This window comes from Etheostoma cragini, chromosome 10 (genome assembly GCF_013103735.1).
Source record: "Etheostoma cragini isolate CJK2018 chromosome 10, CSU_Ecrag_1.0, whole genome shotgun sequence".
Taxonomy (NCBI): Eukaryota; Metazoa; Chordata; class Actinopteri; order Perciformes; family Percidae; genus Etheostoma; species Etheostoma cragini.
The window spans coordinates 10,690,525-10,714,755 of NC_048416.1; the positions used below are offsets into that span (position 1 = coordinate 10,690,525).

Below are 24,231 nucleotides of genomic sequence, written 5' to 3' on the forward strand. Positions count from 1 at the left end.
AATGACGTCACTGAAACATTGAGACCGATCGAATCAGCAGAAGATATTACATTACCGCTCACACATTAACAAGCTGTGGTGGTTATGATTATGTACCATCATCCGAAACAATAACATCTTATTATTTCCGTCAGCTGTTTGTACTACCGGTTGGTACATTTCACAATAAAAGCCTCGATAAGATCACACGCCCACGGTGCTCCTCGAAGTCAAGGAGGCTTCTTTGGTAGGACGGGTCCTTCCTTTAACTGCCTGTGGTCCTTCATTCGTCTCCTACAGAGACTAGGCAGGACTCCTTGCTAGCATCCGGAGCGTGGACCCAATCCTGAGACGACGACCTAAATCAGCGCGTGCACAGACATTTTGGGGGGGAGGTGTGCTCAGTAGAAAACAAGTGCACTCCTCTCAGAAATACATACTAAGAAATAAAGTTATACAGAAGCACATTCATTGCTTACATGCTTACTTATTTCAATCATCTATTCATGCAGATGTTTAATAGTTTACTTTAACAATGGATTTCTACAACAAAATATTAGTTCATTCTATGTTATGTATAATAAATATAATTAAGTATTAATATAATACTTATATTATTCTATCTGACGGCTTTTATTGTGATGAGTATTATATAATACTGTACTTTCACAGCTCTGTATAGTGCTGTGAAAAATCACCCCGTTTTCAGGTTGTAGCCTATTTTTTCTGCATCAAAGTTATGGGAGCTATATTTATTCAAAGCAAATGCCACGTAAATCCAGCTGTTGCTGTTGTGGATGTGATTTACAGTTGAGATACAAACTGTTACATTTTATTAATAAAATATTTAGTAAGTAGTATAGTTGGTACAATTTCGACATACTTGTATGTGCTCAATTCAATTTTAGTATACTCCCTCTCCATAATGAAACTGGACAATGGTGGGGCACCAGTGTGGAACACTGACTGTGCCATTTATGTGATCTCAATGAAACTATAAATGAAGTTCCTTTTGTTTTGTATCATCCTTATCATCATGATTTAAGATAATTATTGAACAAAGTGGAAGTAAAAGAGGCAGGACAGAGATCGGTTAGTTTGACTGTTCGAACATAACTTTCCAGAACAAGCATGTGTCAAAGTGCTCATATTATTACTTATTCTGGTGTATCAGTCAGATAGAAGTTTCTGCCGAGTGTGCTAAATCTCAATCACTAAGGTACCGCTACTATCTTACACCCGGTGCAGAGCGGCGCGAAGCCCGGCGCAAGTGTCTTTGCAATTTTAAGACTGTCCAGCGCCAACGTCGTTTAAATACCGAATGCACCTGCGCCCATGGTTGTGCTCTTACAGGGCGGAGTGTTCAGGTGAATTCTTGGCGTATTGCTTTCTTGAGGTAGCAGGAAGTTACTGTGCCATTAACCAACAAAAATCTGCACGGTCTAAAGTCGATAATGCAGCATTTCATTGTTATGAATGAAAGTTATTTTAACAGTGCATTAACATCCAGAACCCCCCAGTTGTAATGTATCCCCCCTAGTCTGTCATAGCCAAGGTCTGGCTATGACAGACTGGCTATACCGGAACACCAGGACATCATTTTTTAATTATCAATTTATTCTAACACAAAATATCTTACAGTGACAACCCAGGAAAAAGAAATCCTCGTCCAAACAACGACCTAAGACCCCAGCTGAAACTTTGGTTCCTGAGTTCCAACTGATGATGAACCAATGAGTGCTCCGTCTTCAGGGTCGGCCCGACATGCAGGACACTCGTGTCTGGAGGAGTCTGTCCCTCTGTGGTGAGTGTAGAAGTCAGGGCACTCCTCATCATTTTATTTTGACTTGTAGAGCATTTATAAGTTCAACAATCTCTCCAAAGTAGCCGTTCTCCTCTCCTACGATCATCTCTGACTGGACCATCTCCTGGTACTGCTCTCTGAGAGAGAGCAGGGAGCCCAGCAGAGAGCCGTCCGAGCGGTACTGATCCAAACACACGGGAGCCATCGCCAACAAAGCCCGCAGAGCCTGAGAAACCAAGACACACAAACACACACACAAACACTTGTGTTTAGCCAGACAAACGCTGCCCATGTTTAGTGTTAATCATCTCCGATGAGTGTGTCCACCTTCTCTCGGTAGTCGTGCTCCGTGGACTCCAGCAGCTGGGGCACCAGACTGCACCAGCCCTTCTCCCGCAACTCCCCCTGCAGAGACACGGCCGAGTACTGACGCAGGCGCTCCTCGTGGGCGGCGTCCAGTCCCAGGCCGGTCTGAGAGATGAGCTCCTGGGGGAGCAGGACAGACAGCCTCAGAGTCAGGGGAAGGCTAATGTTACTACGACTCCCTCCCACAAAAACACACTTCCTTTGCTGTACCTTCTCACTGATCATGTCGTATAACATGGTGACGATGCGTGTACGCAGAACGCCCCCCCGATCGGCCCTGAACAGCTCTGACAAGACCTGCAGCCCTCCATGGGACAGGAAGTGGCGCTGTGCGTACGGGAAGTTACGTAAGAGGGAGGCCACTGCAAAGAGAACCTGACATGAGGACAGCCACAGCCACACGCAGCCACACACACACACACACGCAGCCACACACACACACACGCAGCCACACACACACACACACACACACACACACACACACACACACACACACACACACACACACACACACACACACACACACACACACACACACACACACACACACACACACACACACACACACACCACACATTACAGCCGAATCCTCTTTGGGAATCATATAACAACAATAACCGTGTGCAGGTACCTTCTTTGTGACTGGCAGTGGCTGTGCTGTGGCCAGCATGGTGAGGAGTGTTTGCAGAGCGCCGCTCTCCACAGCCTTCACCTGGACCAGCGGGTTACTGCAGGACACAAGACCACACCACCACATCATCATGGGACCTCTGGCGTCCTGCCACACTGTGTGTTCAGGCACAGAGGTGGCAAGCAAAGGCACTAAATCAATTTATGGGTTGCTATGTTGTCAACTATAAGCTTGTGGGTTATTGGCTGAATGATGCTCTGACAGCGGGTCACTTTTTTTTTTTTCCCAGACAGACAGAAATTAGACTTCACCAAACCTGTAAAAGCTTTTCCATGAAAAAGGACTTTCAAAAGGACCATTGCACTGACTGACACTAAAGGTCATTTTACTGTCAGCCTGGAAAACAGCTGTTAGTGAGTCATCTGGTTTGTGTTGAGGGAAGTTTGAGAAAGAAAGGCATTTATCATTTCTACATGTTTGAAGTGTCTTCAGGCTACTGACATGTGTCTTGATTTACTCCAATGGAAACACTACGCCGTCCAATCCCGCTGTGATTTGCCAGACCTCTCAGGCATTTGATGTCATAACACAGTTTTTTGGAAATGACCCGTAGGCGTGCAGTCAGCTGTTTGTACCTGGACACAGCAGATCCCAGGACAAAGGCACAGCTCTGCTGCAGTCGGAAGTCAGAGCTGTTCAGACCCTCCAGCAGAAGCTGCAGACCCCCCATCCAACACAGAGTCTGGGCGTTATCCACCTACACACACACACACACACACACAGTTAGAAACTTCCCTCCCACAACACATCTGGTAAGTTCAGAGCAGGTGTGTGTGTGTGATTACCTGATGCACCAGGTACTCCAGCTCCATCAGGACGCTCAGTTTCTGTTCTGTAGTCGACTCGCTGCTGTTAAAGCTCTCCAGCAGGCGCCTCATTATCTACGCACACATATTGTTTTCAATTATATTCTGATATTGATACATTTTATTATTTACATGAAGGCCTGCTGGGCCGACACGTGTCACTGGAGGTTTTCACTGGCTCTTACAGAAACTTTAAAAACTGGACTCTTGTGTTTTTTTTGTAATGCAACATTGCCTGCTGAGATGTACCTGAACATCCGTCTCCACCATCAGGTCCAGCTTAGCCATGTCCCTCTTTAGTTCCTCCATAGGACGAAACGTCTTAAGGACACAAAGACACACACAAGATTAGCAATAAAGGTGCGCACACAAGAAGAATCAATACTAAGGAAACATACTGTGTATTTCAGAAACGTATCTCTAATATTGCGGTTCTGATTGGTTGTTGATATTCAGGCGTGGTGGGAAGTTGCAGGCGGCGTTAGCAGCACCAGGAGGAGGCAGAGGAACACACATGATCTAGTTTTTTTTATTGCCAGACTTATCTACACAGTGCTGAGTGAGATCTGGCTATAGCTTCTTTAACGGTGCCCTGCCATATGTATTTCAGTACTTTGTGGTAATGTCTGAAGTTCCACCATGGAGTGTGTAACATTTTTTTTTTAGAATAAATGCCTTGGTTCCCTTATTTCAAGCCATTCTAGTGTGGTATAGAAAGCCTGCAGGAAGACTCAGCTCGATATGTGCCAGTTCTCATTATTATTCAATAAGCTAAGCTGCTTGACTCTGATTGGCTAACAGCCAGCCAATGAGAGGCTGGCTATAAGCATCCTTTACCCAGCGCAAATGGGCAAGATCATGAATAGTAATGAGCTCTGGCAACACGACATCAGACTGACCAGCTTTTGTAATTGGCCAGATTTATCCTCTTATTTCTTTTCAGTGGCTAGACATGACTAAGGACGTAGCAGTTCATCTTCACAGACTGGACCTATCATATTTCAAAAAATGCAAGTGAAAACGGTTTTGGGTGACCTTTAAACCAATCACAACTGTCCTAGGCGGAGATTAGTCCTGATAGCGGAGACAGCAAGAGGGGAGAGACATTGTGCCGGATGTCAGACTGTATCTTGAAACGTACAGCTGCTGAAGCAGACTACAGACGATCTGTCTTACACGCCGCTGTCAGGATACACTGAGTTCAGCAAATACGACAAATAGTGATTTGTATCAAAGTTACCCGCTAGATCTTAAATAAACATGCCATCCTGTTACCTGCTGGTCTTTGCTTGCAGGGTTCATGTCCTCCTTTATCTTCTTCATGGCCCGTTTGAGCTCAGTGGGACTGAATGAGGACCGGCTCTCTTCTGTCTCTCTACAACACACACACACACACACACACACACACACCCCAAACTGCTGAGAGGAGATTCAGACAGGGGTCCCCGCTGCTTCTTAAAAGTGTTAAAGAGGAGAGTCCAACCTGTGTTCCTGGGTCCAGTATTTAAGCTGCTCTTCTCCCAGTCGGACCTCCCTTTGACCCGTCTGCAGATTCAGCCTCACATGGGAACCTGCTGGTACTGCCTGGCCTACACACACACACACACACACACACACACACACACACACACACACACACACAGTCAATCTAATAGGCAGGCGTGCATGGAGCACTGTACTGAACCCTGCAGCAACTACAGAGAACACCTGTAGTACAGTACACCTGTATTCTCACATATCACAATATTCTTGAACAAATATGTTGATATTGCAGCGATACTGTACTGTCGATGTCAATATGGTGGCGATATTGTAGGATTGACTGTTGGGGCTTTTACAAAATATTACCACAATGAGAGTTTAGATAGATCATCATCAATAAGGTGGATATAATGACTAAATGGGTTAAGGGAAATAAAAGAAGAGCTAGAACAGTCTGGAAAATGACATCCCTTTACCGGAAAGCCGCCTTTAAAACCAGGAAAAGACTACACTTAGTCCTACTAAGTACCTGTCCTACATACCAAAAAACCCTTACCTGGCTGCAGAGTCTGCCACTCCTCGGTAGGTTGGACAACCTCTAAATCCCCTTCATCTTCCTCCAGCGTCACCTCCTCCTCTTCATCACCTCCTCCTGTAGTCTCCATCACAGCTAAGGCAGAGGCAGACTACACATACATACACACACACACACACACAGTTTGCTTTTAATAAGATTATTCATTATACACACATGGACATTACTTTCTAGGACTGTTACACCTTCTCTCTAATGGTCTTGGATGTGTGAAAAAAAAGACGTATCTCATAACAACAGTTACAACAGCAGTGTTCTTCTTCTGTGTGTGATCAGGGAAGTCCATGTACCTCAGGAAGACTTTCTGAATATGTCTCATGGCTGGCTCCTGAGGATTAAGGTCCTAGTGATGGCTTTGTCTCATGGATATTAAATGTTGGACTGCACATAGAGAATACTTTCCAGTGGCTGCAAAAGGTTGTTGCATGCTCTGTCCCCTCTCTAAACGCGAGGACCCGTGGGACCCTATGTGTAGGACCCGAACGAGAACAGAAGCAGTAGAACTCACCTTGTGGCCCTGGGTGCTGCTGGCTGAGTGACAGAAGTGCAGCAGGAGGAGGAGGAGAGCTGCTCCTCGGGCCCTGCTGGACATCAGCTGCATGGGACCTGAAACACAAAGCCAGAGACACAGCTCTCACCAGGCCCCCTTCATTAATGCTCTGTTTTAGTGTCGCCCTGTTCTGCACAGCCAAAGGTACACGATGACACTATAACTCTATTTATAGTTTTCATCAGACTCGTTGTGTTAGCATCGGCTCCTGCTGGCCTCTACATGACAGCTACGTATGAGCGCAACGTCAGCAGGTGTCAAGTGGATTCTTAAAGAGACCAGATGTTAAAGTGAGTCTGGCCCATGTGACAGGACCCTCACGGACTAGGACTAGTAGAGGGATGTGGTGTCCTTCAGGTCCGCATTACCTCAACTGTTGAGCTGATGAAGACGGAAGCTCGGAGTCTACATAGACAGTTAAAGAAGTCCACCCAGGTAGGACGGGACGGCTCATCTGAAAGCTGCTGGCACCCTTAGACAGTTCAATCTTCCTCGGCTCCCATTGGTCCACGTCGCTCTTCTTCTTCAACTACAGGGAGCATCACCGCCACCAGCTGGCTCGGAGTGGTTACAACACAACATTACAATATGTATAAAATCCCATGTGGCTCTTTATATATTATAAAATGTGTGATACAGCTCAGTGCGCACATTGGTACTGTTTCCTTCCATGACGACGGACGTCATGCTGTGGAAGGAGACTAGACCGTTTATTATGACTCTTTTTTTTATATTTTTCTAAAACATGTCCAGCGCCGATATCTTCTGATTTATTTGAAGATTATTTTTGGGGGTATTTTAAGCCTTTAACAGGACAGGGGGAGATAGAGGGGGGGATGACATGCAGCAAAGGGCCACAGGTCCCCCGGGGCGAGGAGTGATCTCTACATATGTGCACCTGCTCTACCAACTGAGCTAACCCGACACGTGATCTTTTATGATTTACCCTGCTAATCCATTATGCTGATGAGAGAGGTTAAAAGACATATAAGATATACAATGACTCCACATGGTCTGCAGGTTCTGGAGGATGACATGTTACTGGAGCAGCTCAGAGCTGGACCAAAGCCTCAATAAAAACAAAATCCCTAGTTTACAGATGACATATTTATTCACATTTCTCAGACACATTGACTCCTTTTTTATTTGATTTTTTTTTTTACTTTTGGTGGTCTTAATAAAAGAGAACATGGTCTCTATTGTGTACTTAAATTTAAAGTTAGTCATTGAAATTAAACTTTAAGAAAATAATGTTCACCCAGTTGTTCAGGGCCCCGTTGTGTCCACCCGCCTGCCACACAACCTCCCTGCCCCCCCCCCCACAGAGCAGTGCTACTGCTGAGCACACTGGTTCTCCATGCTGCTGTTGGAGTTCACATGGATCACCTCCACTGCTCCACGTGGCTTCTTTCTTCTCTCCTCCCTCTGGTTCTGCTGCTGGTTCTCGTACAGGTTCTGCTGCTGGTTCTCCTCCAGGTTCTGCTGCTGGTTCTCCTCGCTGAGGACACGATCACAAAACACACAATCACGCAACATCCTAGTTGGTCACCCTGTCTCTTTTTAGTTGGACTCTACAGCAGGAATCTATAGCAATATGCAGCAGGGATTTACAAAGTGTTTCTACTGCTCAGTGCACACCAAAGACGTCCTTTAAGGCCATACAAAAAAAAACGGTTTTGTTTTTCAGATTCACAACTCCCTTCATACAGCTCATATAACCTGTAAATTAATGTCACACAGAATGTGAAGTGTTATAATCCACACTAAGGCCATATGGCTGCCTGGATCCAAAGAGTCAACTCTTCTGTCCGATATCTGGCAAGCCATAGTCAACTTAATAATGTATTCAAAATGTAATACCTCATCGCACCAGTCGATCGGGAACAAACAACAAAAAGAAGAGCCAGTAAATTTGATCACAAAATAAAAAAAGAAGAGCCGCTAGATGGCAGGAGTGAGTTTACATTTCTCAAGAGCTGCAACTGCAAGCAGCATCCCAGGACTCTAGTGTGGTTTTACTGAATACAAATGCTTTAAATGGGGCATCTTCAGGAACTCGTAATGATGAGAACTCCAACAACAGAAATATCCAGGATGAAGAATCATTCCTGTGAGGGCACATACATGTGAGGGAGCAGCCAGCATCTCTGGGATCTCTATGTCCAACTATCTGAAATCACTTAATGTTCAGCTCTGTTTGGTGGGAGGCAGGAATATATTTGAAAGTCTTTATTTTCTCTCTGTTTTCATGTTGGAAGTAAGTAACCACACTGAAACCCCAGTGTGTTCTTCTGCAGAGCAGCAGGATGCATCATGAACTCCCATCCACGGAGAGAGACAAGACGTCTTCACGAGTGTCTCCAACTGACCCAGAACCAGCAGCGCAGAACAAAGCCTGGTGCTCAACTCACCGCAAGCAAAGAGATGGAGCACAAGTCCCGCCCCCACCAGAGGGGACAAAAACTCTCCGCTCTCCATTGATTTGGCCTGTGTGAAGGTGCCTCCACGTCAATTCCGTCTGCTTCTGTCTTCCAATCCCAAAAACAGGCTTTTATGAAGACAAAAGTGCATGAGGAATCAGCAGAGAGAATGGAGAGACTGTGGGATCCTGACAATTAGTTAACATTATGTAGCTCTAGCTTAACGTACAGACATATAGTTAGCCTAAAACTGACATTGAGATATTTAACTTGGTACAAAATGCTTGCTGCAAACGTAACATCCAGCATATTGTTAGCTTGGTGTCTAGGATCCCACAGTCTCCCCGGTCTATCTGCTGATTCCTCATGTCTGGATCCTTACTTGTCTTCATAAAAGCTCCATTTCTGGGGTTGGCCGCTTGTTAAAACTTAAGTTCTGATTTCTTGACATTGTTGGTAGTGAATATAACCGCACAGCAGCTTTTAGAGAGGTTTCTGTTTTTAGCTAGCACGGAATTGAAAAGAAGGCACCTTCACGCAGTACAAGTAAATTGGAGAGTGGAGAGTTGCTCCCCCAACCTCTATACTGAGCTGGGGGGGGGGATCATAGACATACTGACCTGTGGGGGGGGATCACAGCCGCCTCTTCTCCACTGATCTTCACACACTTGGCCGGACGCAGCTCTGGCTCTGAACACACAAAATGATAAGAGCTCAGTATTGAACACTCTTCTGCTGCTGCTGCTGCTTTGGGTGTATGAGTGTGAGTGTGTGTGTGTGTGTGTGTGTGTGTGTGTGTGTGTGTGTGGCAGTTGACCTTGTTCTGAGCGCACAGGATCCGCCTCAGGGTCTGCCATCATCTCCACGGCAACAACGTGCCCTCCTTTGTCAGGTGGGGCTTCTTCAGAGGAGGGTCCCACGTCAAAAGGAAGCTTCTCTTTCCTTCTTATGTGCAAATGTTTTTTGGCCTCTAGAGACAACCATGACATTGTTAGGGTCAGACAGCGAGGGACAGCAAAGGCACACCAGGGCCCACGTCTTTCTCCACTCACCTTTGGGTTCGTACTTGTGCTGCAGTTCCTCTATCCGCAGCTGCAGTTTGATCTTGTCACTCTGAGTCTGCAGCAGGGAGTCCAACATATACACTCACGCTCAGTACACAGTGTTAACACAATCGCTAACTACAGCTGCATGGATGTGTGTTACTACCAGTGTTGAGTTGTGGATGATTGTGTATGTAGTGATAGAATACAAATCTTGTGGGTGATAACAGTATGGGTGGTGGTCACAACCCTCACCTGTTTGAGCAGCCTCTCAGAGGAGAAGAGCTTCCTCTCCAGCTCTAAAGCTCTCTGGCTCTCCGACAAAGACTTCATCCTCTGAAGGGAAAGCTCATCTCCCAGACGCTCCGCATCCTTACTGAGACAGGCAGACAGATAATGAACTCAAGAAAAGCTGCAAGTCTTTGGATTTTACTCATCTTTTTCTATGGTGAACTATAAGATTGAATTTGTGTGTGTGTGTGTGTGTGTGTGTATATATATACACACCCCTCTCCACAGACTGGAAGGGTTGCAGCTGCTGCAGTAGTCCCCAACCAATCACACATCACATTATGTTTAGGGTACCTTTTGCATCTACACCTATACTTGTCCCAAATCCAAAACTCGGTTCCTGGTACCTATTGCTACTTTTTTTTGGGCCGATTTTAGGCATTTCCCAATCTATAGGTATCAGCATTTATAATGGCTGATTAAAACAGAAAAAAACTAAAAACAAAAAAAAAGACAGACTGTTAACCATTTTATGAGGGTTGGCGTTGCACAGGGTTAGGAAATCGGTTTGTTTTGTAACGCGTTTCTGCATTTTGTTTTCAAATATATATCGGAAGATGTATCGGCATATCGGATTTTTAAATAACCAAATATTCGTGTCGGTCTTAAAAATCCTTTATTGGTCGGGCTCTAGTTTAGTTCATCCCATCAGCTCTGTGTACACTACCTCTCTGCTTGGCTCGCTGTCTCACGTGTGTTGTCTCTGCCTTTTTCTTCTGTGTGACAGTTTATGAAAGACACTCGTATAGCAGACTACAGGGGCTTAAAGCTTCAAATGGTTTAGGTAGCTTTTGATTTCTGCTACATCACAGTTCATCAAAGTGTTGTGAGGAGAGAGTGAGAAAAGGTGTACCCACATGTGTTGTTACACTCACACAGTGTTGTTGAGCTGCATCTTCAGCAGGTCAGTGTAGTAGGTTTCATCTTGGCTGTTGGCGCTTTGTGCTTGAGCAGGGTTGGCTGGCTGAGCCTTCAGCATCCTCTACGCAAACGCACAGACACACTTTTATGATGACAATTCAATTCTGTCCCCCCCCCCCCCCCCCCCCCCCCCCCCCCCCCCCCCCGCTTCATGTTGAGTGAAAGGCAAATCAAAAGGATAATTGAACGCGTTTGTTTCCTCCTCCTGACCTTTGATATTTTCATCCTGTTGATATGCCGGACTCACCTCCACCTTCTCCAGCCTCTGCAGTTTAGTCATCAGATTTTGGATGTCTCCGTTTTTCTCCAACAGCATGGACTGGAGCCTCTCCAGCTGAGCAGGGTCAGCCCTGGAGCCCTGCAGCTGCATCAGAGTGGCAATCTGGACCTGCACAACACATGCACATCATCGCTGTCGTTCAGGTTCCGAGCAGACAACAGTGCGTGTTTTCAGCCTCCAAAACACACGGTACCGCACCTTCATGCGCTGCAGCTGTTGCTTGCTGAAGGCGTGCTGTTTCTGCAGGGACACATACTGGACCTTCATGCTAATGAGCTGTCTCTCCATCTCAGCACGCTTATCCTCCAACTGCAAAACCAAAAATGAACACATGGATGAATGGATGGATGGATGGATGTGTACTCTGACTTTGCATTTCATTTAAACTCTAAAACTAGTTTAGCTTGTACTGCTACTCTCGGCTGTCTAACATGGAGTTACAGAGAATTGTTGAGGCCGGGTAAAACAGTTGTCTCTAGTTTGGTTTTGAACATCAACAAAGACCGAGCCTTTGTTGCTGTTTGTTTGCAGCTTAGGTTGGGTTTTACCTCAGCAAACAGTGAGTTCCCTTTACTGTTGGGATCCTGGGCCTGCTGTAGAACCTGGTCCAACTGGATCTGGAGGTCCCGGTTCGCCTCACGAAATTTCTGGGGAGTCAGAAATGCAAAGACATACGGCATGAGCATATACAGAGACATAGGGAAAAAGAGGCGCAGACAGTCGGTTAACGTGCCCCTGGTCATTTCACGTAGCAATGCATCCTTGTGTTCTAAATAATTCCATCAAATGAGCACATTTGGAAATCCCATCCGATGGTCAATGAACCCAAGACTTTAATTATCGGCAGACAGAAGAATTGGCACTAATCTACCCTGTGGTTTCTTAAAACAGATCTAAGAAGGGGCAGGAAAACGTCCCTCAGAATAGAGCCACTAGTGGTGAGATTCCGGTTTGAGTGTATTCCTCTTGTTATGTAGTTTGCTAGAGAGCTTAATACTGCTCGTCCTAAAAGTTTTCCATTTCAAGACTCCAGAGACGTGCCGAGGTGCGACATCACTTTATACATGAAGAATTGGACAGTTTCAGTGGCCTGGGTTACCAAAACAATATAAATGTGCACACAGGCACGACACAGGCCAGAGCTGAGGACGTTTACCTCCAACGCATTAAAGCAGGAAACGGCCTCTCTCTCTCGCTCCTCTTTCTCCTCTGTGATTTGCTGCAGGCGGCGCTGCAGGCTGCTGCTGCTCAGCTCCAGCTGCTGCTCTCTGTACCGATACTCCTGCAGCGTCTGCTCCAGCTCCACCTGCCGCACACAAACACATTACTCAAACAGCTGCAGCTCCACCTGGCGCGCGCAGGCTGGGAAAGAGGCAGCAGATTAGATATTAAGGCTATTAAGATTACATTCAATGAATAGCGGTAGCTGTGCAAGAGACTATACTGTGTTTAGCTCCGCGCCACTCACCTTAATGTTCTCCAGATCCATGATCTTCATCTGGACCTCCATCACCTCAGACGTCATGGAGCTCTGGGTGTGTTCGTTCAGAGCTCGCAGCTCCTCCATCTTGTTGTTCAGAGTCTCAGTCTGCAGCTCAAGTTTGTGTTGCAGCTGATTCTTGTTCAGCTGGGAATCCTCCAGAGCTGCCTGCAAGCTCATCACCTGGGACCGCACAAAGGAAGACACCTGGAGCATTACTGCATGGACTCCTCCATATGTTGGAGGAGACAGACATCTCAGACAGACAGACAGACAGACAGACAAAACATTCTTGTGCTTGAGGGGCGATTTCATTAACTAGAGTTATTATTTTCTCATCATTTGATTTAAATAATGCTATGCAAACAAACAGATAGGTATGAACAACTTCCCTTAACTAGTAGGTGTAATTAATACACATTAGGTGTGTGGTAATTAGCATTTGTTTCTAAGGGGATGGAAAGAAGACTACAGTTTGGACCTAATGGTCATTCCGTGAAAATTACATGAAGAAAGTCTCCCCATAAAAACGAAAACAACGAAGAAAAACAAACGCAGTTCTTAAATCGTCACATACAATTTGACAGTTCAATGTAATGCAAATGAATTATATGTGTATTGTGTACATGTATGTATGTATGTATGTATTTAACCCAACCCCATATAAGGAGCAATGGACAGCTACATACAGCGTCCGGGAGAGTCTTGCTCAGGGACACTTCGGCATGTGGCGCAGCATTGTTGGGCGTTGACAACCACCGGATGAATAAAAGGAGTGTTTTTGATGGAAGTATATACTAAAGAGAAATACTAACGATGGCTCTGTTGTGTTGAGCAGTAACATCTCTGCTGCACCTCCTGACGCTGTACCTTGTTGTTGAGCTCGCTGAGCGCTGCACTGTGGCTCCTCTCCAGATGGACCCGTTGGTCCTCCAGCTGCTGTCTCTGCTGCTTCTTCACACAGTCGTGGTCCGACTGCAGCGACTCCAGCATCCGGCTCTTTAACTGCAATTCCCTTTGAAGGGAGTACTTGTCTTGCTCCAGGCCCTTTGACACAGACACAGACAGAGTCAGAGCTCTATAGGGCAAATCAGATTGGGAACAATATTTGGGCACAGCAGGGCAAAGGACCGGAACCGGTTCAAAACCGCATCCTTCCCAGCGCTTTTAAAGCAGGTTTTTCCCATTTATTAGACAGAGACAGTGGATAGACATGTGAAAGGGGGAGAGGGGGAGAGGGAGAGAGAGATGGGGGTTGACACGCAGCAAGGGGCCACAGGCTAGATTTGAACCCGGGCCGCTGCAGGACTCAGCCAACATGGGGCGAGCGCACTTACTCAGTGAGCTACATGTCGCCCCCTTCCCAGTGCTTTTAAAGCTGGTTCTATTAATGGTACTTGAAGGAACCAATGACCTTCAGAGCAGAATATATGGTTTTGAAGGGCCTAAAACCACTTCAGCATCGGCCAAATACAGGGACACTGTTGGCAATGGGGGGTTAGACCTCCAAGGGTCTCTCAATGGCCATGAATGCGGCTGATACAGGTGCATCCCAAATTTTTCAACATAACATTATAGGCAGTGTGGCCTTTAGAAAAATGTTTTTTTAGGGGAAAAAGACGTGCGTCGCACACACGTCACTGTATCAACTTCAATAACGTGTCAATTTGATCTGGATGAACAGAGAGAAAAAGTGTGATGATGGATGAAAGCTGTTAAGAGATGAAACTGTAGGTTTCATTTTGTCCATGAACAAACATTATTTAAATGACCTTATTTACTGCTGGCTAGTTTCATCTATAATAACACATCATCATATATCAGGCTGATCAGTTCCCCCTGGAGTTCACGTGGCCATTTGGGCCCAATTTGAAATAATTCCCAAGGCATCTCTGCGTTCATGACAACGGGATGGACTTTCAACCCAAAAACACAGAGGTATTCAATATAGCTGTGCCTCTTCATCTCCGTATTTGGCCGTTGGACTGGTAACAGCGAGGTCTCTGCTGGGGTAGTGGCAGTATGTCCACAGACCTATAAACATAAAAGGTCAAAGCAATGCATGGCTACAGTAAGCTGTGGGTCAGCCAGGCCTCTGCGTCGGCAGTGTCATACCTCCAGCGCGTTGGTCATCTCCACTCTCTGCTCCTCCAGTCGGTTCTGAAGTTCCACCTGCAGGCTGAGGAGACCCAAACCCTCCAGGGCCGCCTTTTGGACCTGCTCCTCCCTCTCCCTCAGCTGGCTCTTCAGGCGCTCGATCTCCTCTTCTGCTGCCATCTGCAAAGTTTTGGAAAACCTTCTTTATGCTTTTGCTATACCTATGAATATATATTACATATATATTTGTGTTGTGTTTTTTTGTCATTTATAAGTCATTTGGTCAACTAACCACACAGAAGCTTCAGTTACACATGCATTGTGTAGCTGACGTTTATTGTATTTATTAATATGACAGGGTCATTGCGCAGCTTCTTGGATGTCCCAGAGTTAGAACACGTTACTGTAGTACACGTTACACGTCACTGGAGTTTAAAATAAACAATTTACAAGACCGTAAAGTTACATATTCACTACAACAACAGGATGTCCCCACATTAGGACACATCTAGCTATTGTATGCCTTTATGTCGTGGGTAGAGGATTAGTCTAATTCATGAATTCATCTTGAATTTAAAATCAGTAAATCTTGTATAGAACGTAACACTGAGCTCCAAAAGTCTGTTGTCTTTGTGTCCAAGTAACGTTAAATAACGTAGCGTTAGTGTAACGTTACTGGGTAACGTCAAAAGTTCTTCTTAAGCAAACTGTCACCAACTGATCTAACGTAACGCTAAGGTTACGTTAGAAATCGGCGAAACAAACAGAGGGTTTGTGTTGATGAAATATTTAGCTTTGCTTACGTTAGCTAGCGTAACGTTGACCATCACCACAACGATGGCGCTTGTCCACTCAAGAAGTGTCATTATACGTAACTCTAAACAGCAACAATTGAATTTGTATCGGCCATGTCTAACTATAACATGGAAAATATGTCAAGAATAACAAACATTTAGTTTACGTTACCTTGTCAGTCGTCAATCAGGTCAAACCGCCACCGTTTGAATTTGAATATCCAGCGACTCGGTGAACTATCGCGACACGCTAGCCCCAACGAGAGTTGGTCCTGATTGGCCAGGCAGGAGCAGTTGAGTTATTTCTTTAACTGTCTATGGTCAATTCTGATGATGAATGGCTTCAACAGAGAGCATTTTCCTTCTAGTGTAGGCAAGATGAGCTATGATTCTGCAAGGAACTGAAAGATACGTTTATCAAATGTGTTGTTGGTGAGGCAATGGCCTGTTTTATTAACTTTGTATCTTCAGCTCTTGTTTATTGTAATTAATGTGTTAAAGAAATCAGTACACACACAAAAACTGTAAAAACACATATCTCACAGAAGATACTGTGGGTAGATTCTTTTTTTTAACCTTTATTTATTCATTCAGGGAAGGTTCCCAGAGACAGCCTCCATTTTGCAGGAACAAGCCATTCCCCACCCAGACTTCATCTCATCAGTCTGGTGATTGAACCGACAGCCTCCCAGTCACAAGCTCGGGTCCCAACATTTAGGCCACCACTGCCCATTATCTGGGTTGCTTTGTGTTTTTGGACCTGTTTTTACCCCCATGTTTCCAGTCATAAGTAAATGTGGTGCAATGTATTGTGTTGTTTCCTTCTATCTGTGTACATCTTGTCACACAATCTGTGTAAAGCAGACTACAGTCTTTGTAGAACATGCACATGATTGAACAAGACTAGTACATCACTTTACTTTAATTCAACTTTCATCACATTCAGTTCTCATGTTATACACATTACCCACATCTTATAGCTCACATCAGATTCAGACATGATTTTCACTGTTAGATGAACATCAGTGTGTCCGTTCATTCAGCTGTCATGCTCATCCGGTCCCCACATGGACTCTAAACAGAAACACTGATGTGTTTTTAAAGAACATTGTGAAACAAATAGTGTTAATATTGTCATATGTGAGAAATCAAACATGTAGAACAGCCTACACAGTGTAGCTTTGTTCTAATATTTACAGTAAAAGGTTTGAGAGCTCTTCTCAAGCTGCAGCAATGGAGGCATCGTCCAGCTGTCGACCCTGAGGCTGCGAAAAACACAAACAACACTTTGTTCAGATTCACATTACAAAGATGGCTAACTGTGTGCGTGGACGTATTCCTGTGAGTGGGTTACCTTGACAAAGATGCGCTGTGGCAGGAAGCGTCTCAGTGTGTGTGTGTTGGTGGTCAGGCAGCGGGGCAGGCTGATGTTGAGCTGTGGTAGTGTTTGGTAGCCAGCCATCAGTGGGTAGTAGTTATACAGCATCTGCTGCTCAGAGCCAGGAAGGATACGCAGACGCACCTGCACACACGCAACAACATTTTCAATTTCAAAATCATCCCAATGTGCTAAAATCATGTAGCAATTTCAAAGTGAAGTTTTTGATTCATGTGGTTCTTTGGGGCTGGTATGGAAGCTGTAACTCTGCACGCTTCAAAGTGAACTCTGGTAGAGTTTGGTACAGGTTTATGAATAAAAGACCACAAAACGTTCAGCTTAGTTAGCTCAGAAGTATTTATTAGTTTGGCACCAGCTGATGGAAATGCAGCAACAGCGCTCTTTGTTCCTCATTTGCCAAATGTTCATTTAAAAGCGAGCCCAGTTGTACCTGTTTGAGTCCAGAGAACATGAAGGCATCAGACGGTTCCACAGCCATTTCCACCTCCTGCACCAGAGCTGTCCTGTTCTCTATGTGGTAACGGACTGAGAGAGACTCTCTGACTCGTCCAAAGGATGGCAAATCTGCCCCAAAAACGAGAAATAAACTGTTACAGACCAAATCCATCTGGAAAATAAATGAGGTCAAATGTGTGCAAAGTAACACCTGGAGGACGAGTGAAATGAACACAGAGAATAGTAAGCCCTAAGGTACATATGATACGAGCGTTCTCTGGACTGACCAGCGTGGATGTAAAGAGGGACAGACTCCAGGATGACGTGAGGGAGAGCCACAGCTGTCTGGATCAGTGGACTGTCTGCACCGGATGACTTCCTGTACAACAAAAAGAAATAAATAGAGTCAGTAGCTAATCACTCGTGTGTGTGTGTGTGTGTGTGTGTGTGTGTGTGTGGGTGGGTGTACCTCCTCCATGAAATCAGGTACTGTCCTGTAGCTACAGTGGTACTACTGTTTGTCAGTGGTGGACACCGGAGACAGAAACACTCACTGGCACACTCGTCTGTCTGCAAAACAACTAAGCACACAAGCGCGCACACACACACACAGTTTGTGAGTCCTGCTGTGACTGTAAGAAGGTATGTTTGTAAGTTGAGGGAACACAGTGTTGGGTACCTTCCTGCAGCTGGGACTGCAGCTGTGCTGTGTTTGTGGTCATAGTCAGCAGCTGCAGAGAGGAGGAGGCCAGCAGGAGAGGCCAGGGAGACGAAGACAGGATGTCTGTCATCAACAGGAAAGGGATGTCCACGGCTACCCGCTCCAGTGGCTCAAACTGCGCACACCCCCCCCGCACAATTGTAAGTCTAACCATTGCACTTCCCAAATCTCATGGCTCTCTCTGTAAACCAGTGATCTAAACCTTACAGCTCCCAGTGAGAAGCGTTGCTATGATCTGCTGGTTTGAAGCAGTTGCCATGATCACTGGCACAGAGTCAGTTCAGTCAGAGACAAGATGCTGTTAATACACTGAGAAAGTACCAGCTACAGACCTTGGTGGACACAAACTTGGCAGACACCTCAAATGGGACCACCGTCTCTATGGTAACCGTCTCATCCTGAAAGACAACAGGAGAGCAGTGAAGCAGTTTTATAACTCAATCACCACGGCAGCTTGCTGCCAGAGGAGCTTCTCTACCTTGTGACATTTGCAGACGATCTGGCGTCCTTCCACTGACGTATCGATGCTGTAGGCCACATGGAACAAGAAGACCCGGGGACCAGTCGACACACACTTCACATATACGCATCTCTCCAACTACACACACACACACACACACACACACACACACACACACACACACACACACACACACACTTAGTACTGTTCACTGTGGAGAAGCTGAAATGTCAGCAGGTGTGTATCTAAAGGGACAACTCTCTATGTGACGCAATGACCTGTGTGAAAAAAGCTAGAAGTTCCTTGTTCAGTGTCCTCTCTCTGGGTCTCTGAGCCTCAGCCGGCTACAAAATCTGCTCCACCTTCATCCTCTAATAACGTCACACGTGTCAAGTTAACTCATGATGAGTTAACAAGTAACGGTAATTAATCTCGTCTAGGTTCTCATAAAGACACAAACTTGGATTCAGAAGGTGTGAGGTTGCATTTTTCTGCTTAGGTGTAAGATTATTTCCTTTCTTGACATTTTGCAAGTTTTTTTTATGAACTACAAAGCTAAGAAAACTCAGCAAAATTGTTGACTTTGTGCAATGCATCCTGGAACAGCACATGTAGGCACAGCTGCGACGGCTCTGCGAGAGAGAACTCTGCCAATACAACACACACTAGGAGATAGATGGACTACATTTATCATCAGCACTGACTGGACATCCACAGAAAAGCTGCTGAATGCCTCCTAAATAATCCTACAGTACATGTTTCCAGGAGTTTCTCTGAAAGTGTTTGAAAGTGCGAGTACCTGTTGGCCGGGGGTCAGATCTCCTAGAGGGACATCAGGGAGCAGGGCGGGGGCCGTGTCATCACACACCTTTGAGCAATCCAGTGTCACATGCGTGGTCTGGCCTAGGTTAGCATCCTGACCTGGACAGACCATCAGGACAAACCCAAAACCACACAATGAAGGTATGCCAGATAATTCCCCATTTCTATGAGGTTATCTATGCCAGACACAGGACACTAGAACCTTTAATGTTGCTGTGAAAAGATTAAAGAAATGGTTCAACATCTTATTTCTGATTGAGAGGAGATCGATAGTAGTCGCACGCCTTTGTTAGGTACTTAGCATAAATACTGAAAGCAAGGGGAAACAACCTGGCTCTGAGACCTAGCAGGGGCTCTGACAGAAATGGAACAATGTGTAAATATTTGTGGTCATGGTGGAAGTTTCCTGCTGTAACACTGGTTCTGCTGTACTTGTATCAGTGTACCTGGTTTGAGGCCAGCTGTCAGTTTGACATCCCTTGCCACACCCCCCTCCTGTGATTGGATAGTGAGACGGATGCAGTACATTTCATTGTGAAGTGCAGGAGGCTGGTGGCTCAGCTGAACGGAGATCTTTGGGACTCTGGAGATGATCCTGAACGACACACAGGAGCATACACGTTAAGAACATGTGCTGCTGCACAAAGGGACAATGACTGTGTGAACAAGGCCTTACATGGTGCTGGGCTGCATGCTCAGGCTGTCCCAGTCCAGCTCCTGACGTGCTTCGACAGCCCGCCCACATCGACGTGATGACCTGCTAGCCAGCAAGGCTTCATGGGTAGAGGCTGCATCTCCACCAGCCCCTCTCCAGCCCACAAACACACAGCGACCGCCGTCGTGACTGCCCAGCATCAGCTCAATGCCTGTCATCTGACACCCAGCAACACACAGTCACTCAGTAACTGTCTCTGACTCACACACTCACACTCACACGCACACACACACACACACACACACACACACACACTCTCTCTCTCTCACCTCGATCTTCTTGCCAACGTCTTCAGTCCTCGCTACAAAGCTGAAGTTGTAGCATTTGGTTTTCCCTGGCAAAAGGCTCATACTCTCCTGACCTACAGACTCCACCACACACCACTGGTTGTACTCCTACACAAACACAAACACACACACACACACACACACACAACACACGTTAGAAAGCTCAGGGTGTTTTCACCCTTATAGTTGACTGTGGTCCAAATAAGTTGATAAGTTGATCAACTTGGTTTGGTTTCTTTTCAAATGTTTTTGTTACATTTTATACATTTGTTTGGGTTAGTTTTGGTTTCACACTGCAGTTATGCAAAAGCACTAAAGATCTATATTTGACAAAACTATGTCCTGCCGTCATCACATACGTGTCCTGCGTCTCCAGGTACTTATAATTGATTGGTTAGTAGACGGGTTGCCCCGTCTTCTTGTCTCCTCTCTCTGTGTTCTAGTTTTTTCTACTGACTGCTGCTCTCCCCTACTGGCGCAGACACAGGCACTTTCTTTCTGGAGAGTTTATTCAGACTGCTGTCTGCTCTGAGCGCTGACGTGTTCTATCTCTCCCATGTAGCCAGACACACTAAGCACCTCCGAGTTAGAGCTGGGCGATATGGAGAAAATCTGATATTACGATACTCTTGTCGTAATACCTCAATGTTGATATTGTTGAGATATTATAGAGTTGACAATTCATGCTTTAACAAAATATCTTCATATTGAGATTTTATAGAAATAATCAATAATGTAGATATAGTTAATAAGTGGGTAAAGGTAAAAATAACAGAGGAGCTAGAACTGTCTGATAACACAGAAATTGACATCACTTTACTGTAATGCAGCCTTTAAAACCAGGAAAAGACAACACTTAAATGATTTACAATATTACAATTTCCAAAATTTAAGACGATATCTAGTCTCATATCATGATATTGATATAATATCAATATATTGCCCAGCCCTACACTGAGCTATTTCTTAAAGGAGCTTTCCCAGTTTTGTAAGACAAGGAGGACCAACCGGAGCTTCCTGTATTTGGTCTCAAAGTCCGAACCATCCAAAAAATGCTTACACACTATAAACAAACCGGACAGTTTCAGTTTGGTCCGGACCAAGACCACCTCTTTTTATCAGACCAACATTTGGTCTTTTGATCCAGACCGTGGTCCGGGAGAGGTTTTATACCTGTAATTTTGGTTGGGATGAGGGCGGCTTACAGCTCACCCAGTAAGAGCGTTTGACCCATGTAGGCTGAGTCCTGCAGCGGCGCAAGGTTTGAATCCCACCTGCTGTCCTTTGCTGCGTGTCAACCCCAATCTATCTCCCCCTGTCAAGTCTACCCACTATTACTACAATTAAACGGAAAAAAGCCCCCAAAAAATAACCTTTAAAACAAGTCCAGACTAAATGAGGTATGTGTGAAAATGCCCTTAGATTCAACCAGAACTAAAAGTTATTTTTTAAAGATTCCTTCCCATGGTGCAGTGAATATCAGGAGAAAGAAGTACCTGGTTACTAAGGCTCACGGACAACTTGTGGAAGGACACGGGGTGAGGACAGTCGGCTCGGAGGAAAACCTGGAGTTGGATGGGCTGGTCAACATGGAAACTGGGAGACTGGAACTTGGCCTTACACTGAACTGGTGTCAAAAGGAGGAAACATTCTCATGTACCCTGAGAACAATCATTACAACATTTTACAGTCCTCACTGGGAACGTGTGCCACACTGAACATTGACTGATATTATTTATTATCAGCCTCTTGCTTGAAGCTTTGGATGCTTTCATTATGTTTCAAGAAATTATCCAACTGTTGCAGTTTTAAAGATAACATAAGGCAAATGTTTATTGTCATTGCACAGAAACTTATGCAATGAAATTGCCAGTGCCACAACTAAAGGTGCATTAGAGAAAAAACAAGATAGACAATAAATAGCTATAAACAATAATAATTTAAGACATGAAAACATGGGGACAGGAAAAATATTGCACATGATGTATGATCATGTGTCCCAAGTGTCATAAATACACTACAGTGGCTTGCATAAGTATACACACCCATGCTAAAAACAGGAATATTAAAATAATGAAATTGGCATGGTTATTTCAGTTAGCTTAATAGCTGGTTTGATTTGCATTGAGAGATGACCTTATGGAAAGTTCCCCATGCCTATCTCAATGTATGGTGAAGGTGTGTGTATGGGGGGGGGGGGGGGGGGGGGGGGGGGGGGGGGTAATTATAAAGGCCTAGGGAACTTTATCAGGATGCATAGTGTCCTGGATCCATAGAAATAAAAATCTGACTGTCTCTATGGGAATTTAACATAGGGGTTTGTATACTTATACCCCTGTATTTTAAGGAAGAATATTTATTTATTTACAATACATTATTCATTGACTGATGTCCCTAAAAGGTTGGGTTTTCCCCAAAAAAATGTAAATTAAGACATCAAGTCTTTTTTTCCTTCCACTTTTTAATCAACTTCAGCATGGGTGTGCAAACTTATGCAAGCCACTGTTCATGTGTCTGGGCTATCTGCGCACATGAAGAAGATGACGGAGAGTAGGAGTGTGAACAGCTGGAGTAAGAGTGTGATTACTGACTGAATGGAATGTAGTCCTGCACTTCTATAGTGAACTCGTTGGAGCCGGCCAAAGCCATGCGGTCGTTCCAGAGCGCCCTGGCTGAAGTGACGGAGACCGGGTCACAGTCCGGCTCAGCCTCAGGGACCTCGTTCTGAAAACAGGATGACAGTTAGAGCGCGCTGGTCCCTGCTGTGTGACCGTCTAATGGGGGACCAACGTCACTGTGCAGCCGCTGCCATGGTGAATCACACCTCTCTGCACACAGTAACAGCCGGACAAGGCTCAGTCTTCTTCTTCTACTCACCTTCAGGACTTTGATGAGATTATTCTCAATCCTCAACTTCTGCTCCTCCTTTAAGGTTGAAGCTGGAAGACAAGAAGACTGAGACATTAACTCTTCTACCACTACTAACGGAATGGTTGCTTGTCTTCTGTACTGAATCGTCTTGTGTTTTAAACATCTCACTATAGTTATTAGTTTTAAACTTGGCAAACAATCAGATGGCAGAGCATCACAAATAAGTTGTAGGTCTGTGGGCTGGAGCCTTGACACTTGTTCAGTTGAGGGACAGGGAGGAACATGAACTCAGTCAATCATTTCAACTTTTACATGACTAAGAAAAGGACTCCTACTTGAGTCATCGTTCTCGTGTGTTTGAGTGAACTACCGGAATCCTAATGATTAATCTCATATTTGAGCCATAGAAAGATAATGGTTAGGCATGTATGTATGATATGGACAGGTTATTGTATTATACAGCCATATTGCCTCGTAGTCACCATTTCACTATGCTGCCAAAAATAAAACTGATCCGGTTAGAAAGGGGAAAATGTCATTGTAATGAAATTGACCGTTTTCATCTTCACCCCTGATTGGCTAAGGCTGGCGGAGTGTAGTGTGCTGCTCACCTCTGCCCAGCAGCTCCATGCAGTATATCATGTAGTCTCTAACGCTGGCCATCAGGTAGGCACAGCGCAGAGCCGTGCTCACTATGGCTGTCAGCAGGCCCCACCAGCGTTCGGTGCGATAGTCACACATCACATAGTCCAAAAGCCTGAGCCCGCGTGCGCACACACAAACGAACAAACACACACAAACGAACAAACACACACACACGAACAAACACACGAACAAACACACGAACAAACGAACACAAACAAACGAACACAAACAAACGAACACAAACAAACGAACACAAACAAACGAACACAAACAAACG

At 45.2% G+C, this 24,231-nt stretch overlaps 4 protein-coding genes across 6 annotated transcripts in view; all 4 read right to left on the reverse strand.

Annotated features, from left to right (window-relative positions):
* The window catches only part of uvssa (UV-stimulated scaffold protein A), a 31,144-nt gene extending 30,992 nt beyond the window's left edge, over nucleotides 1–152 (reverse strand). Inside the window, exon 1 of the mRNA XM_034883256.1 lies at nucleotides 56–152. The gene's annotated coding sequence lies outside the window, so the exon portion shown is untranslated. The remainder of the gene's footprint in view (nucleotides 1–55) is intronic.
* Nucleotides 153–1,584: 1,432 nt separating this feature from the next.
* Nucleotides 1,585–6,810, reverse strand: sil1 (SIL1 nucleotide exchange factor). 2 transcript variants are annotated; one of them, XM_034883275.1, is made up of 12 exons: nucleotides 6,642–6,810; nucleotides 6,232–6,329; nucleotides 5,685–5,814; nucleotides 5,130–5,235; nucleotides 4,922–5,021; nucleotides 3,896–3,967; nucleotides 3,626–3,721; nucleotides 3,416–3,537; nucleotides 2,781–2,877; nucleotides 2,360–2,524; nucleotides 2,111–2,269; nucleotides 1,585–2,009 (listed from the first exon to the last, which is right to left on the reverse strand). In XM_034883275.1, exons 2-12 carry the CDS (start codon nucleotides 6,322–6,324, stop codon nucleotides 1,812–1,814), a joined length of 1,338 nt encoding a protein of 445 aa, XP_034739166.1. In that variant the 5' UTR covers nucleotides 6,325–6,329; nucleotides 6,642–6,810; the 3' UTR covers nucleotides 1,585–1,811. The 2 variants fall into 2 exon arrangements, with proteins under 2 accessions (XP_034739166.1, XP_034739165.1); XM_034883274.1 differs by having other exon boundaries at nucleotides 3,896–3,970; nucleotides 6,642–6,809.
* A 612-nt stretch (nucleotides 6,811–7,422) lies between these two features.
* Nucleotides 7,423–15,889, reverse strand: spdl1 (spindle apparatus coiled-coil protein 1). Of its 2 annotated transcripts, none has more exons than XM_034883265.1 (14): nucleotides 15,772–15,889; nucleotides 14,824–14,993; nucleotides 13,579–13,755; nucleotides 12,697–12,891; nucleotides 12,385–12,534; nucleotides 11,777–11,875; nucleotides 11,427–11,537; nucleotides 11,196–11,336; nucleotides 10,903–11,009; nucleotides 9,992–10,112; nucleotides 9,746–9,812; nucleotides 9,511–9,663; nucleotides 9,314–9,383; nucleotides 7,423–7,771 (listed from the first exon to the last, which is right to left on the reverse strand). In XM_034883265.1, exons 2-14 carry the CDS (start codon nucleotides 14,983–14,985, stop codon nucleotides 7,606–7,608), a joined length of 1,719 nt encoding a protein of 572 aa, XP_034739156.1. In that variant the 5' UTR covers nucleotides 14,986–14,993; nucleotides 15,772–15,889; the 3' UTR covers nucleotides 7,423–7,605. The 2 variants fall into 2 exon arrangements, with proteins under 2 accessions (XP_034739156.1, XP_034739155.1); XM_034883264.1 differs by having other exon boundaries at nucleotides 14,824–15,026.
* A 531-nt stretch (nucleotides 15,890–16,420) lies between these two features.
* trappc11 (trafficking protein particle complex 11) overlaps nucleotides 16,421–24,231 on the reverse strand; it is a 16,303-nt gene continuing 8,492 nt past the window's right edge. The window contains exons 15-30 of the mRNA XM_034883242.1: nucleotides 23,921–24,066; nucleotides 23,316–23,377; nucleotides 23,030–23,162; nucleotides 21,935–22,065; nucleotides 20,421–20,546; nucleotides 20,113–20,309; nucleotides 19,883–20,031; nucleotides 19,414–19,535; nucleotides 18,633–18,752; nucleotides 18,487–18,552; nucleotides 18,113–18,269; nucleotides 17,903–18,014; nucleotides 17,721–17,812; nucleotides 17,429–17,562; nucleotides 16,954–17,121; nucleotides 16,421–16,864 (exon numbers count right to left, since the gene is read on the reverse strand). Of these exons, the coding sequence (XP_034739133.1) occupies nucleotides 16,820–16,864; nucleotides 16,954–17,121; nucleotides 17,429–17,562; nucleotides 17,721–17,812; nucleotides 17,903–18,014; nucleotides 18,113–18,269; nucleotides 18,487–18,552; nucleotides 18,633–18,752; nucleotides 19,414–19,535; nucleotides 19,883–20,031; nucleotides 20,113–20,309; nucleotides 20,421–20,546; nucleotides 21,935–22,065; nucleotides 23,030–23,162; nucleotides 23,316–23,377; nucleotides 23,921–24,066 (1,960 nt within the window). The 3' untranslated portion in view covers nucleotides 16,421–16,819. The remainder of the gene's footprint in view (nucleotides 16,865–16,953; nucleotides 17,122–17,428; nucleotides 17,563–17,720; nucleotides 17,813–17,902; nucleotides 18,015–18,112; nucleotides 18,270–18,486; nucleotides 18,553–18,632; nucleotides 18,753–19,413; nucleotides 19,536–19,882; nucleotides 20,032–20,112; nucleotides 20,310–20,420; nucleotides 20,547–21,934; nucleotides 22,066–23,029; nucleotides 23,163–23,315; nucleotides 23,378–23,920; nucleotides 24,067–24,231) is intronic.

Excerpts from the sequence above, each read along its gene's own strand:
- spdl1 (XM_034883265.1), bottom strand. The coding sequence starts at position 14,985 with ATGGCAGCAGAAGAGGAGATCGAGCGCCTGAAGAGCCAGCTGAGGGAG. Across the intron at positions 11,010-11,195 it reads AGAGGCTGGAGAAGGTGGAG|AGGATGCTGAAGGCTCAGCC; the intron begins GTGAGTCCGGCA and ends GCGTTTGCGTAG. Across the intron at positions 9,384-9,510 it reads TCCTGTGCGCTCAGAACAAG|AGCCAGAGCTGCGTCCGGCC; the intron begins GTCAACTGCCAC and ends TTGTGTGTTCAG.
- sil1 (XM_034883274.1), bottom strand. The coding sequence starts at position 6,324 with ATGCAGCTGATGTCCAGCAGGGCCCGAGGAGCAGCTCTCCTCCTCCTC. Across the intron at positions 5,815-6,231 it reads GCAGCACCCAGGGCCACAAG|TCTGCCTCTGCCTTAGCTGT; the intron begins GTGAGTTCTACT and ends ATGTATGTGTAG. Across the intron at positions 5,236-5,684 it reads GTGGCAGACTCTGCAGCCAG|GCCAGGCAGTACCAGCAGGT; the intron begins GTAAGGGTTTTT and ends GTGTGTGTGTAG.